The sequence below is a fragment of the Phodopus roborovskii genome, unplaced genomic scaffold, assembly GCF_943737965.1.
Source record: "Phodopus roborovskii unplaced genomic scaffold, PHOROB, whole genome shotgun sequence".
NCBI lineage: Eukaryota > Metazoa > Chordata > Mammalia > Rodentia > Cricetidae > Phodopus > Phodopus roborovskii.
This window is the reverse complement of record NW_026126549.1, coordinates 26,105,822-26,121,210: the sequence shown is the minus strand read 5'-3', so window position 1 is coordinate 26,121,210 and position 15,389 is coordinate 26,105,822. Positions and strand designations below refer to the sequence as shown.

The window sequence follows — 15,389 nt, the reverse complement described above, 5'->3', positions numbered from 1 at the left end:
ACTGAAATAATAGTATTTATTATTTCAACAGTAAATACAAATAATAACTCCTCAAAATATGTGGTGCCAAGATTTATAGGAAATGAGACTTGACAATATCTAGTCTTGGAGATCACCAGAAACTTCCTGGCAAAACCTTTTACCAGTATCATTCCCCTCAAAGCTTTGAACTTTCTACAGATGTTGTTTCCATCATCTCAGTCAGTGAGCCACACAACAGTGTTTGTTTGTTCTATAGCATATTGTTCCGGGTAACCTTTGTCATTTAGTGGCTCTCCCTAAACTTCAGTTTGTATGTCATTTTGCCAACTTCCTCCCCAATTGTGTGTGTGTGTGTGTGTGTGTGAGAGAGAGAGAGAGAGAGAGAGAGAGAGAGAGAGAGAGAGAGAGAGAGAGATGAATTTTGTGTGTGTATGAAAGAGAAAGAGATGAATTTTGTATGTGAGAGAGAGAAAGAGAGAGATAATGAATTGTGTGTGTGTGTGTGTGTGTGTGTGTGTGTGTGTGTGTGTGTGTGTGTGATATGAATTGAATTCCCAGAGGCCAACAGGGCAGGGTGGGCAAGTGCTAAACCACATGCATTACTTCCATGGCTCTTAACTTTTTTTAAAAAGCATGTTTTGTTTTGTTTGTTGAGATAGGCTGATTCACACCTGGTGTGTAACCAGGGATGACCTCTGACCCTCCTGCCTCCACTTCTGAGCACTGAGGTTACAGAGAATACTGCCATGCCTGATGTTATGTGTGCTGGGGCTTGAACCCAGAGCCTGTGCATACTAAACAAGCACTTCACTAGTGGAGTCCTTCTTGTTTTGAGGGAGGGTTACTCGGGCTTCCTTTGAGTTCACATTGTATCCCAAGCACACCTTGATAACTGAACTTGGCCATTCTCCTGCCTTAATTCCTCAACTGTTAGGAATGTAGGCATGCACCACCACACCAGGCTTTGATTTTGCCAGTTGTATTAGTCAGGGGTATGTAGAGATACAAAACTGATAGAATGAATTATATATATAATATATATTCTATGTAGATAACATACACATACATGAATTAATAGAGTGTCTTAGCTTACAAGTTGTGGTGCAACTATCCCAGCAGTGGCTGTCTTCTGTAGAAAAGTCCAAGAATCCAAAGCTGTTTGGTCCAAGAGGCTGGATGTCTCTGATGGTTTTCGATAAACCAGTAAGGGATGAACTTGCTAGAGAATGAGGGCAAACAGACAAAGAACAAGTACTTCCTTCTCCTATGCCCTTTATTACAGGCTGCCACCAAAAGGTATGACCCATAAAGATGAGGATTTAGGGTGGGTCTTCCTGCTTCAAAAGATTTAATTAAAAATCCCTCACAGGTGTGCCTAGCTGCGGGAGTTTTAGTTAATTCCAAATGTAGCCAAGTTAACAATCAAGAATAGCCAACAACTGCACCAACACCAATACTACTTTAATATGAAACACTAGCAATACAATTTAAAAATTTTCAAACTACCCTGGGTCTGGAGAGATGGCTCAGTGAATGGGTCACTCTTCCAGAGGACCTGGGCTCAGATCCCAGCACCACAATAACAGCTCACAACCAGGGATCTGACAACCACTTCTGGTGTCTACAGCCACATACCTGATGCACATACATACATGTAGGAAAAACAAACACATACATCTTTTCACCACTGGCCTTGAGGCCAGAAAGGCAGGAGAGCTATCCCTGACTGCCACCAACTGCAACACTTGGGAGAATAGGCCCTGCACCTGCCTGGGCAGCAGAATCAAGCCAATCCTATAGGTGGAGGTATGGGTGAGCCATCCCAGGAAGTTGTTAGCATGGGAGAGCTGTCCCCACTACTCTTCTGTCCAGTGGCAGCATGGGTCGGGGAGAGATGTTCTCCCCACCCCCATCAATGCTGAGGCAGGTGGGAGAACTGGCCCTGAGGTCATAAGACAGATCCTATCCCTGCCCCTCATCAGCTGCAACACTTGGGAGAGTGGTCCCTATGTCATACCTGGGCAACACAGAGGAACTGGCCCTGAAGGTGTAGGTGTGGGAGATCCAACCCTGAGGACATGAAAGCCAGAGAACTCCGCCCACTCTCCCCCATCACTGCAAAGAATGAACTCTCCAAGGCAATGCAGGAGAGCTCACCCTGGCTCTCAGCTGGCGGGCTGACCCACCCTGCAACTACCCAGGCCCAGAACCAGTATGTGTTGACTCACCCCAACATCCACCTCATCTGTGATCTGCTGGAGCACGTGAAGGGACTGATCCTGCAGACCCAAAGCTGCAGGATCTCCACCACACAGGGCAACAGTATGTTAACCAAGAGGAGTTTAATGAGGGCCCAGCACAGTGTAGCAGAAACCAGAGGCCTCAAACCAGACCAATGACTCTTCAGAGCCTATAAATCTTTCACCTTTTACTTTGTGACTCACTGTGTCACGCTACAACTTCCATGATGAGACTCCCCCCCCCCATCTTTTTTTTCTCTTAAATTTTTTTTGGGGGGGACTGCAAGGGCAGAGGTCAGATATGCAGGAACAGGAAATGAAAGAGTTCAAGATGCATGTTGTGAAAGACACAAAGATTAAATTCAAAGAAAGTTTAAAAAAAATAAGTAAATATTTTTTTAAAAAAATTAATCTACCCTAAACAACTCCTAAATTTCCTTAAGCAAATACATCCACAAGAATGTGGTGTGATATAATAGTGGATCTTTTTACAATATAGTAAATGAATATATAGCCAGTAAAAACTCTTTGCCTTGATGGCATGAGCCCAGTCTTGGGAGATACTTATAGTCCCAGCATTCAGGAGGCAGAAGTAGGAGGATCTCTGTGAGTTCAAGGCTAGCCTGGTCTACATAGTGACTTCCAGGATAAGTAGGGCTACATATCAAATCAGAGCTCAAAAAACTTTTTTTACCCAAATTGTGAATTAGTAAGCCCTGTCTTCTCCCTTCTTTCCTTCTCCTTCTCTGTCCTCTTGTTCCTTCAGTCCCCCATCCTCTGTAGCTATTCAAACCTTCTACAGTTTTTGAAGAGCCTGTTTTCTGATCTTCTTGATCTATAAGAATAAAAATCATACAAGAAATTTTTGGATTTTTTTTTTTCTAAGACAGGTTTCCTTGGCTGTCCTGGAACTTGCTCTGTAGACCAGGCTGGCCTAGACATATTTTATGTTCTTGTAGTTGGCCTGTTACTTGCAGTGTATCACAGGCTATCAAGCTCACAATGAGTCCTTCCTGCCTTAGCCTTGTGAATGCTGGTGTTACAGACATGTATCAACACATTGTAAATTTTAAATAAGAAGTATATCATTGTAGTAAGAAATGATATATAGTTCCTTTAAGTAATGTCAAGGAAAATGTAAGAACACAGTTATAAAGGGGCTGAGGATGTAGCTCAGTTGGTAGAGTACTAGCCTAGTATGTATACAGCCCTGGGTGAGATCCCCAGCATCATATAAACTGAGCATGGTGGTACACACTTGTAATCCCAGCACAAGGGAAGTGGAGGCAAGAGTATCAGAAGGTGGTCCTTCCCAGTGGCATAGTGAGTTCAAGGCCAGCCTGCTATACATTAGACCCTATCTCAAATAAATAAATAAATAAATAAATAAATAAATAAATAAATAAATGTGTTGGGTGTTTTCTACTTAGGGATATAGATATCACTTGTTAAGAGAAAAATAACCTTCATTTACAATGCTTCCCCCTCCCAAAGGCTTTCTCAGTTTGGTATCTAGAAGCCCTTACCCAAGAGAAGCTTCATGGATGATTCTCTGTGCAATTGATCATGCTAGTCTGCACGTTAAATTATGCACTGTTTACCACATTTTCACTTCTCTGATTTTATAGTTAGCTATTTGAGATAATCCATATTGTCTTTAAATGAAATGCTCAAGAAAATAAATTGTTTTCATTGGAGGATTTCAGGCTAGAGTACCAAAAAGCATGCCTTGGGAATCAGCTATGGCCCACAGCACTGTCAGTCAAGGGCTTGAATTACTTAGGAGAGCTGAAAACTAGTGTTATCGTTGGCTAATATTGACAGTTTTAGGCACAGGATATCACTCACAGTTACTAACCTGCTCAATTCTCACAACCAACTATCTGTACTACTCTGCTTTACGGGGAAGGAACCAGAGGTTAGGGAGCTTACCCAGACAGATAATAGTAGAGGTAGACTTTGAATCCTGTCTGGGTTATGCCAACTGTATACTGCTGTTTTCTTCATAATGTGGAAGGGCTTTCTTAATTCAGATGTGAGCCCTTAATAATTTAAATCTGATGTATTGAGGAGATGTGTCCCAGATCCTCGGTGCTTACATAAATGTGTTTGAGTATGGATTCTTAGCTTCTTTGAATTTTAGGACAAGATGTTTTTAGATCTTATCCCTGGGTGGGGGGACTGTGTGTGCTGTCTTTCCTCTACCCACTACTGACGCCTTAGCATGAATATAGCTTGCTTCTCAGAGCCTCAGCTTATTTATCTGGGAAACAAGAAATCAAGATCTGTTATCTAGGATTTCTTCCAATTCTGAGTTCTAAACTACAAATATGAATAGATAATTATTCATTTTAAGTTTTCCTATAATCTGACAACAGCTTAAACAAATGTTCCATATGCACAGGCATGGCATCATTGTACTGAGCCTTTGTGTTTTATTTGTGTGACATGGAAATGGTGTCACCTGGTGGTGCTTCCAACACAGATTACCTTTCCTGGCTCAAGAAAAGGTAAGCTTTTGCCTTTCTCTTACTAGATGTCACTACCCCAGAATCTCCAAAGAATGTTGGGGAATCATCTGTGGTGAATGGAGCCTTAGCATCTCAAACAAAAGAAAATGGGCTGGGTGCTGCCCAGCCAGGACCTGCACAGCGGAAGAAACTCCTCAAGGCCCCGACCCTGGCCGAGCTGGACAGCTCTGACTCTGAGGTAAGGATGCCAGGCATGGAGATGGCTCCCACCCAGTTCCTTAAGCTGCTTCCTCTTCTCTTCATGATTCAGTCAGTAAAGGTAATATTTAAGTTAATGTAGCTGGCAGTAAGGACAGTTACTGTTATTACTACAGACCAGTGAGGTGGATATGCTTAGGGAATAGCACTGAAATTAAGATCTATATAGTCTTATTATAAGTAGGAGTAAGATAAGTCAGCAGTCTTAAAACTCTTATGACCTTTATCTTCATTTTGAGCAGGAGAAAATAAGGTGGAGACATGTTTCTGTAGGTTCTTCTCCCTCTGCAGTACACATAGACACATGTAGAATTGTTCTTCCTGTAATTGTAGTGCCAACAAAGAAACCTTCAAGGAGAGAGCCGGGCTCGCGGGAGTCTTTGCTTTACCTAGTGCCCTTCTGGGGAGAATGCCCATGTGTCTGGTTTCCACACCTGCATCCATGCTGCACCTCTACCATCTGCTGAGCTGCAAGCACTCTTGCTAGGTCTCCACTGCCTGGCCCTTACTTAGACAAAAATGGCACCTTTCACTCTTGTCCATGGCGCATAGACACACATGTGGAATAAGGCATGTGCTACCTCCACCCAGCCTTAAATTGGTGTTTTTAAGTATAAGGAAAGGCTAATCAAAGGTATGTCCAGGAATGCTTTGTGTTCATTTTTTAGACACAGGCTTTACAGTTTCTAATTACATTAAATCTTTAATGTTTAGAAAGCTCAGATATGCAAGAGGCTTATTTGAAATCAGCTGTTGTTCACATTGGGGATTTGTATTATGTTATCAGTTTCTATTGATGGGGCTGGAGAGATGGAGCAGCAATTAGGAGTCAGGTCCCAGTGCCCACATGACAAGCCAGGTTCCCACATGTGACTGGGGCTGGGGCTCTAGCTCCAAATGGGGCTCTAGCTCCAAATGGGGCAGGGACAGGGACAGAGACAGGAGGGTTTCTGGGCTTGTTTGCTTCCCCAGGATCCCAAAGAGACTTGCTTGAGTCAGGGACAGGCCAAGGGATGGTGATAGGGAAAGATGTCCCAAATCCTCCTATACACACATGAGTATTTTTTGTAAAAACTTCTGATTACACAGCTTTAGTTTAATATTGGCAAATAAATTGCATTCATCCTAAACATCTCTTCCAACATCAGCTACTTCCAGACTATCTTTTACCTGGTTAAAGCCACGAAAAAGTATCCCTTGTAAAAGCCAGATATTTACATAGGTGAATGAAACACCTGGTCTTAATAGCGTGAAACAGTGAAGACGGTTCTCCACAGTACCTGCCCTGAGTCCTTGCTATGAATGTGTGGAGAGAGCACAGGAACATCTTGTTAGCTGTCCGTGTGTCCACATGTGTCAGTGCCTGCATCCTACATTTGGTGACAGAGCCAGTCCTTCTGTCCTCTAGCAGGACTGTCAGCCCTCCTATCTGTGCCCCCGCCCCCCATGAGGGCAATTGATTTTATTGATCCAGAACTTGTGCAAGGAATAAATGGCAATGGATATCCCTCACTCCTCTATTAATTTCTGATGTCAGGAATCCCCTAAACCAACATTTATTTGCTTGGTCATATTTGCTTCTGATAATGGCCATAGATGCAAAGATGTTCAGTGTTTCCCATCATACATTAGATTCTGTTCACTTTTCCTAGTAAATTTTATTCCCCGCTTAATGTAATTCTCCCACTATTCTTTTTCTTTCTTTTCACAAATTCTTCTTTTTCCTTTTTTTTTTTTTTCATTATTGTCTTCAGTAAGTATCAAATGCAGAGGCAGAAGTGTGCTATTGTTAACATTCCAATTAATTCTAATTTAAATGAGAATTAAAAGCATGCCTGATGAGACACATGTTTGCTAGGAGTGCCTTAGGCTGTGCAGCTGAACACTACAAAGTCCAGAGACTCAGTCCTGATCTCATGCATGTAGCAGACAGCCAGGGTTCTTGCTGTTTCTGTGTGATGTTGGTCTTGCTGTGCCATGGCATGCTCCAGTAGTTGTCCTCACAATCCAGGCTCATCATGCACACAGCTTTCTCATAGCTTTGTAACTGACTCTGTCTGTGTCTGTGATGGCTGTGCAAACCAACTGAGGCTGTGCAGTGAACAAATAAAGAATAGTCTCAAGAAGGGGGAGAAGCCCATCTTCAACCTCCTTCTCCTACCTCCTCCCCACCCACTTACTTTTCCAGTGTACCTGAACATTTCCTCCTATCTTGAGGAACATCCAGATCCCTTGTTTTTAAACACCAAAACATATTTTGACATCAGATGCATACAGAAGTATAATGTCCAGCAGCTAGAAATGGAATGGGAACTACAGCTAAGTCCATCCAGCACTAGCACCCATCTTTCAGAATCTCGTGGGACACTGGGAATCTATTTTCCATTACAAGAACACATGTTGGTGTTGGGCCCAGTGGATAAAGCTCTTATTCTACTTTGCTTTCCAGTTGCTGTGGTAAATACCATGCTCAAAAGTAACTTGTGTTAGAATGGGTTTATTTCAGCCCATAGGTTACAGTCTACCATTAAGGGAATCCAGGGCCGGCACTCAAAGCAGGAAGCAAAGCAGAGGTCATGGAGAAATGCTGCATACTGGCTTGATCTCTCCCACCCTGTCCCATCACTTAATTATGCAAAGTGAGGACATGAGCCCATCCCTAGTTTTAGACCCCTTCTAGTTTACCTTGAACTCTACACAATTTAGTGTCTCATGTTAAAGTACTGTTTACTAGGATGTTATTCATAGCACAGGATCTGAAGTTTACAAATTGCCTTTTTCAGGAGGAAACTCTGCACAAGTCAACCAGCAGCAGCAGTGTATCTCCCTCCCTCTATGAGGACCCAGTACTGGAGGCCATGTGCACAAGGAAGAGTGAGTGCATACCTTACATACCTTACACAACACTTGACCTAGAGCAAGGGCCCCACAGCACACTGTGATCATTTGGGATATGTAGAACTAACCCTTTACTTGAGTGTCAGAAACAGACAGGCTCAGATATCTTCCCAGGCTGCGTGGACAGTTAGCTTAACTAGATCAAGCAAGTTTATTTTTTATACCTAGCAAGCACACATACAGATAAATCAGCAGTGTCTGAATTTAAGCTCAGAAGCACTAAATAACCATATTTGCTCCCTGCCTGGTGTAATATATGTACAGCCATGCCCAATACATGTGTAGATAGTAAAGACAATTTTATAGATAGGGAGCTGTGGATTCTGAGTACAGTGTCTAAAATTAAGAGATTTCTAAAGACACCAGGTGGTGATGGTGCATGCCTTTAATCCCAGCACTCTGGAGGCAGAGGCAGGCAGATCTCTGAATTTGAGACCAGGTGGTCTACAGAGCGAGTTCCAGGATAGCCTCCAAACCAATACAGAGGAACCCTGTCTTGAAAAACTAAAAACAGGGTGGGGGGGGATGATGTAAAGGCTTTCAGTAATATGAAGTCATTAAGAACAGTTAGAAATCAATTCATGAATATTAAGGTGTTCTTGGGGGATGGAGAGATGGCTCAGTAGTTAAGAACACTTACCTCTCTTGCAGTGGATCTGTGTTAGGTTTCCAGCACCCACATAGCACTTTACATCATCTGTAACTCCCCTTAGGCACCAGGCACACACATGGTGTACATATGAACATGCAGGCAAAATACACACGCATAAAATAGAAACAAGTCCTATTTACTTATTTATCTTTTAGACAGGGTTTCTCTTTGTAACAGCCATGGCTGTCCTGGAACTCACTCTGTAGACCAGGCTGGCCTCGAACTCACAGAGATCCACCTGCCTCTGCCTCCTGAGTGCTAGGACTAAAGGCATGCAGCACCACCCAGCTTTAGCTTGAGTTCTTATATTCTTTTGAAACAGGATCTCATGTACTGCAGGGTGGTTTTGAATCTTAATCCTCCTGCTCCTCCTTCCCAAGTCCTGGGATTATATAGCATTTCAGTTATGTAAACAGTTATGTAAAAGCAATGAGGGATGGGGGATGACTCAGAGGGTAGAAGTACTGGCCTTGCAAGCCTAGCCACCTGAGTTCTGTCCATAGATCCCATGGTGGAAGGCAAGAGCTGACTGACTTCTAAAAGCTATCCTCTGACTCTCACATGTGCATTGTTACACGACACACATGTGTACTCACCTCTCTCTCACACACACATACAGTTAAGTCAGTAAGAGTTGGCCTTGCTTGTTGGCCAGGCCCATTAAACATCACAAGAGGCCCCTGAGCTGGAGCTCAGCTGTAGAGTGATGACTATAATCCCAGCACTCAGGAGGTAGAGGTAATGGGATCAGGTCAGCAGTCTGGGTCAGCCTCAGCCATGTAGCAGATTGAGGCCAGCCTGGACCACAGGACATCCTGTCTCAATATAAATGACTAAACTAATATTATAGAGTGCCCTTCAAATTGTATAATGAACTTCACTGTCATTTCTTGACTGGAAATTATATTTTTCATTTGCCTACTTAACTCTGTTGATTCTTCCTCTCTACTGTATGAAGCAGCCTTGCTTTGCAAGTAGAGTAGGAGAAAGTGCTAAACAAAGCTGTGACAGCATAACTCATTTTTTTGTTAAACAGTTTAAATTTTATTGACCTCCCAGTTTTTAAAAAAAGTTAAAGGTCACACCTCTAAGTTGATGTACTATATACAGATCATGCAGAATGAATATGAAGAGATACAAATTAGTCATGCCCAAAATATTTATAGTACAGTCATCTTCATAAATACATTTTTAAAAAGTCTTATGAAGATAGAAGGGATTGCCAGGTTTTCTGAGATACTTTACAAAGTTACTCAAGGCACAAAATTTACATCATTGTGAATATACACTTTCTGGAATTTGTGCCTTGGATATAGCCCAAAGATTTGGCTCCATGACTATTATAAAATTAAATATACTGAATGAGATTCTGTTTCTCAGGTGAAAAAGCCAGACCTATAAACATCAAGTAGATAATTACTCCAAAATAAGGAGAATACAAATACAAGCACTTTATTTTTAAAAGCAAACACATCTTAGAATAGCTCTCTACTGAAATAAATAAGTGCTTCATCTTCAAATACAGTGTTGTCACATAGTGCAGAGGTTATCTGTTGGAAAATTCACAATTCAATATTTTATTTTTTAATAGAGTCCATTTATTTGGTTACATTTTTAGAGCCTCCGAAATTCTTGCCTATCTCATCAACACCCCAGCCAGAGAGACGGCAACCACCCCAGAGGCGCCATTCCATTGAAAAGGAAACACCTACAAACGTGAGGCAGTTTCTGCCGCCATGCAGGCAGAACTCACGCTCCCTTGTAAGTACCAAAGAATGAACAGAGATGTCAGGGAGGAAGAGGAGGCTTGTTTCCAGAGTGGAAAAGAGGAAAGCCCTCCCTCACAGGCTAGCATGCATTTAATGTCTGTGTGCTTAATTTCTAAAGAAAATGGGCTCTGGCTACACTTGACCAGTCTTTGCTGTGAGTACTCATTTTCAAAAGGTTTGTTAAAGAAATGCTTGCTTTGTCTTAGAGCATATTAATCCACTTAAAATTGTCAAAAAGTTCTCCGCATAAAAAGCTGAGTAGATTACTTTATCTGAGCAGAATAGGAAGAGCTCTATTTTGCTTTTTAGTGTGTACATAATGCAGGCCGGAGCTGCTGTCTTAGCATTTAATAGTGGGTAACAGCTCCTTACAGTGGGATAGCACACGCAGAAAAGTTTATTGCTCTAGCAGCAGAAGTCTGTAGAGACCCTTTTGGTTTCCCTCATGTGCTTCCACAACACAGTAAGATGCAGGGGTCCACCAGCATTCCACCCACAGAGGTTCTCAACCTGTGGGTCAGGACCCCTTTGGATCACATATATCTGATATCTTGCATATCAGATATTTATATTACAATTCACAACAGTAGTAAGTAGTTAGTAGCAATGAAATAATTTTGTGGTTGAGGGTGACCACATGAGGAACTGTACTAAAGGGTCACAGCATTAGAAAGGTTGAGAACCACTGCTCTAATAGGTAATGTTTTTTTTTTTTTTTTTCAAATACTCAGGAATAAAAATCACATGAACATGCTTATAGCTCCATCTTTACCTATAATGAGTCCTATGTGTTTCAAATGAGGCAGCAAACAGTTATCCTTCCTTCAAGGAGGGGACACAGTGGTCAGTATAGACAGGAAGTGTGGGCAGAGTTTAGAGTGTGGCATTTGATGTCACCTCTATTCCAAAATAATATAATTAAAGAATTCATGGGGTGATGGCCATTTTTTTTTTTTTTTTATGAGATTTTTCTAACTCCTCCATAGTGACTGAGCTACTGACATAGTGTTGTGCTTGGTAATGCTAATATTTAGAAGGTCACCACAAGTTCAGGGCCATCTCAAGGCCTGAGATGCATAGTGAGTTCCAGACCAACCTGTGCTACCCAATAAGAACCTGTTTTAAAGCTAGCTGGGCAGTGGTGGTACATGCCTTTAATCCCAGCACTGGAGAATCTCTGTTGAGTTCAAGGCTAGCCTGGTCTACAGAGCAAGTTCCAGGGAAGGCTCCAAAGCTACAGAGAAACCCTGTCTTGAAAAACAAATAAATAACAGAAACTATTCTTTGGTGAAAATGGAGCAGTAAAGCAACTCAGCGAAATAAGCTCAGATTTAAAATCCAAAACCTGTTAGCCAGTTATGAACAAATTTTTACTTTACCAAAATATACTACACAGCTAGATGTGGTAGTGCACGCCTATAATGTATACACCACTTGGGACAATACAGCAAAGAAGACCAGAAGTTGAAGGTCACTCTCGAGGTCAGCCTTCTGGGTTCCTTGAGACTATGTTTAAAAAAAAAAAAAAAACAAAGGACAGAGAAAGTTATGATCATAAAGGAGCTATAGATTACTACAACGTACTTTGCTCTAATAATATAAGTGACGCCAAGCCCTACAGCCACATGCAGGCCACACAAAGACTGTTTGCTGGGGAAGGTGAACTATGATGTATGTTTGGTCAGACTGTGAGCTTCTTGTGGAGAAGGAGAAAAAACGAAGACAGCTGTTTGCACTCACTGAGTAGGGAGGGTCTTGGGAACAGACAGTGGGAAAGGGGCCCTGCCCCACACAGATAGTGAAAGTTAAAAGGCAGGGAAGGAGGTCATGCTGGGGGACCACTCCCTCAAGTGCACAGGGTCACCAGCTGAGAGGGAAATGCCTCTTCCACACAGTGGCTTCACTTTCTCACTAGTAGCTTGGTGAATTTGTGGAAATAACTGACAGTGATGGCCTCTACTTCAGTAAATGATGTTCTTAAAAAGCATAGTCATGGAACACTTTAACTGCATTGTAGAAAAGAAGAAAATGGCAGGAATGTTTTTGCTGTTAATAAATTTTATTTCATTATATTTAAATACTTTTTCATTTTTTCAGTGTTTGGTCAAATTGCTGATACTGATTGCCGGTTCACATGAAAAGCAATTGTCTTTAAGGGCCTTCCCAGGGCAGGGGCAGGTGGGCTGTGGGCATGGGAGCCAAGAACTCTACTCTGCATCTCACGCAGCCTCCTTTGGGAAAATCACAGTGCTCACAGCCCTAAGTGTTTCTGCAGAGTGACCCTTGGGGCATGGCTTACTGGTTGATTCCTGACTTACAAAAATGGATGGGATGTCAGCATGTACCATTGCCATCCACATGTTGCTTTTTGTTTTGCTTTGTTTTGTTTTGTTTTTCTTTCACAGTCTGTAATTGCTGTTTGTAGGTCACGTGTTCAGCATTTTCTCCTTTTCTTTCCCCCTGCTGTTTTCTTTTTCCCTTCCATTGTTCAGGTTCCTAGGATAAGCAGTGTATGGCCAAGGACGCCTTTCCGACCACTTTTCTCTACCATACAAACAGCTTCTCTGCTGAGCTCTCATCCTTTTGAAGCAGCCATGTTTGGGGTAGCAGGGGCTATGTATTATCTGTTTGAGAGAGCTTTTACCAGCAGGTGGAAACCCTCAAAGGTTGGCCTCTTTCAGCTGGTTCTGGGAATCCTTTACTCTCTGTATCTCTGACAGTGATCCTCACCTACTGCACTCCGCAAGAATTAACAGCTCAGAAGGGCACTTTGCTTTTGATCGCTGATTCCAATCTTGTTTAGGACGCATAGATCATGCTGTGATCTCATTGGAGAAGAAAATAGCTGAAAGGACAACAAACTCAAAATGCAGCATCAGCTAGAAAGCCTGTGGGTGTTTGTCTCTGGGAATGACTCACTGTCAGCAGGCTTCCTTCCGACTCCTGCGGGGCACCCCTGTGAGGGCCCCAGTGATCTCCCACTGTTGGAGCCCTGGGAAGGGTTTATTCACTCACCCAGCTGGCCACATTGGACAGCCTGTCACATCTGTAGAGGTGTGGGTGCATCCCTGATGTTTCTTCCACATACCCATTCCCCTCAGAGTGCTGCTTCTCCAGAAGGAGAAGTGAGTCTGACAGTTATTCCAAACATTTTCACTGTTTCTCATTTTATCACTTTTTTGTAGGGGAGGTATTTTTTCCCTCGCAGAATAATATATGTTACTATCATTTGAATTCTTTGTAAAGACCACCTTAAATCCCCTGCCCCTTCCCCAGTGGTAGAGAGCAGAAAGGACCTGACTCTTCAAGGGTCAGTGTTATAAAACAAGCCCCCTGGGCAGCTCATTTCTTTGTTACTCATCTGAATGTAAAGATGCAAGGAGCAGTGAGCATGTTCCTAATTCTGTTATTGGTCATGAAATCTCCATGTCCCATCTTGTGTCCATCACTTCCCACCTAACTTTAGGTCAGACCCTTAGACAAAATAGGTGACTCTTTAATTCCTCTTACCGATACATGTTCACATTTTATTTTGAACACCCTCAAACAGAAATACCTACAAAGTCCAAAGACTGTTTTAAGCAAAAAACAAATTCACTTTCAATTTTAAAATTGAATTTAAAGAGATGAATTATTAAATGTAAGTCATGTTTTATTTAAATTGGCCTCACTTTGGATAGTTTATAAATATCTGATACTGACGTGTCTTTAAGTTTCTTTCTAACTGAAGCCATTATATAAAAGATCTCTCTTCTCAGAGCCTGCAAGATGACTCAGCAGGTTAAGGCACTTGTTGCCTACCAAACCTGATGGCCAGAGTTCAATCCTCAGGACCCACATTGTGAAAGGAGAGAACCACAAGTGGTCCTCTTATGTCCACAGCCTCATGCTGGTACTCACGCCCATGCCCCTCTTTGAGACAGACAGACAGACAGACCGACCGACCGACCAATCTTCTCATTTCTCTGTGGCCCAGTAACTAATAGCCAGTTTCACACTCTGCTGTCTAATGTCTGTGCTGCCTCATCCTGACCCCTTTTATGTGGTTAAACTGTAACCAGAATATTCAGTAAAACTCAACTTGTAAGCATGTAAATCAGCTGTGGCATGTGTGGCCCTACTGTCAAAGCCTTTGCTGCTTTCCCCCACATTTTGAGTTACTTTGGGACATTAGAGCAACAATCAGGCTGGTATAACCCAACCCACTGAGCCCACAGCAGGAGACAATACACAGGGTCAGGTGGTGGAGGCACTCTCTAGTCCCAGCACCGGGCATGCTCTTCAGATCTGTTACAGTTGGATTTGGCTTTAGAGGTTTTGAATTAATATTGTCAGATAGAAAAACAATTGAAACTCTTCTAGTCACAATGTTGCATTAAAGTCTTGTTGTCCTTGGGCAAGCTCTAGAGTTAAAACATTAGCATTTGTTTTTACTACGGGGTAGTATGCATGAAGTTTTTTTAAAAAGGAAAAGAAAATAAACAAACTCCATGATTTCTTAAAGTGTTCTGTGAAAGAAAATAAACAAACTCCATGATTTCTTAAAGTGTTCTGTGAAGCGCTGATTTACAAGTGGTTCAAAGCAGAAAGTTGAAGGTATCTTGACAAAGTAAGCTGTTTGTGACTTAGACTGCAGACAGGGAAGCAGGCTGGTAGCTTGTTTTGTGTGGTGGTCTCTCCTCACATGACAACCCTTCACAGCCTGGAAGCTGCAGGACACAGGGAGCCGAGTGAATGCTTGCTTGCTTAGTTAGATCAGTGCAGGATTTTGCTGCGGTTTAGCAGTTTTGTCCTAGTTAGCCATCAGCCACCTTTTAGTAAATACTGCTAGAAAAACGTTGAAAAAGGAAACTCATCAAGAAACCGTGTGCAGCCACAAGCCACACTTAACGGGCCTAACCTTCACAGAGGTGGCTCATTGTCCCTATGACACTGTTCTGTTCTCTGGGTAAGACAAAGTAAGTACATATTGTCTCTGAAAGCTTTCCCACTAAAAGTGAAAGTGGATGATGGCAGCGGCGGCTCCTTCTGAATGCCCATTGTGGGCATCTTAGAGCAAATGACGCAATCTCCTTCTGCAAACCCTGGCCCCCACCTGCTGAGAAGCTCCTTAACAACT

The 15,389-nt window shown here is 42.4% G+C and overlaps 1 protein-coding gene across 4 annotated transcripts in view; it reads left to right on the top strand.

Annotated features, from left to right (window-relative positions):
* The window catches only part of Spire1 (spire type actin nucleation factor 1), a 106,396-nt gene that overhangs the window by 85,025 nt on the left and 5,982 nt on the right, over positions 1-15,389 (top strand). For 2 of the 4 annotated variants that reach the window (XM_051201079.1, XM_051201080.1), the window contains 4 exons: positions 4,759-4,931; positions 7,735-7,825; positions 10,120-10,262; positions 12,763-12,936. In XM_051201079.1, coding sequence (XP_051057036.1) covers positions 4,759-4,931; positions 7,735-7,825; positions 10,120-10,262; positions 12,763-12,936 — 581 coding nt within the window. The remainder of the gene's footprint in view (positions 1-4,758; positions 4,932-7,734; positions 7,826-10,119; positions 10,263-12,762; positions 12,937-15,389) is intronic. The other 2 variants (XM_051201081.1, XM_051201083.1) reach the window with 1 other exon arrangement.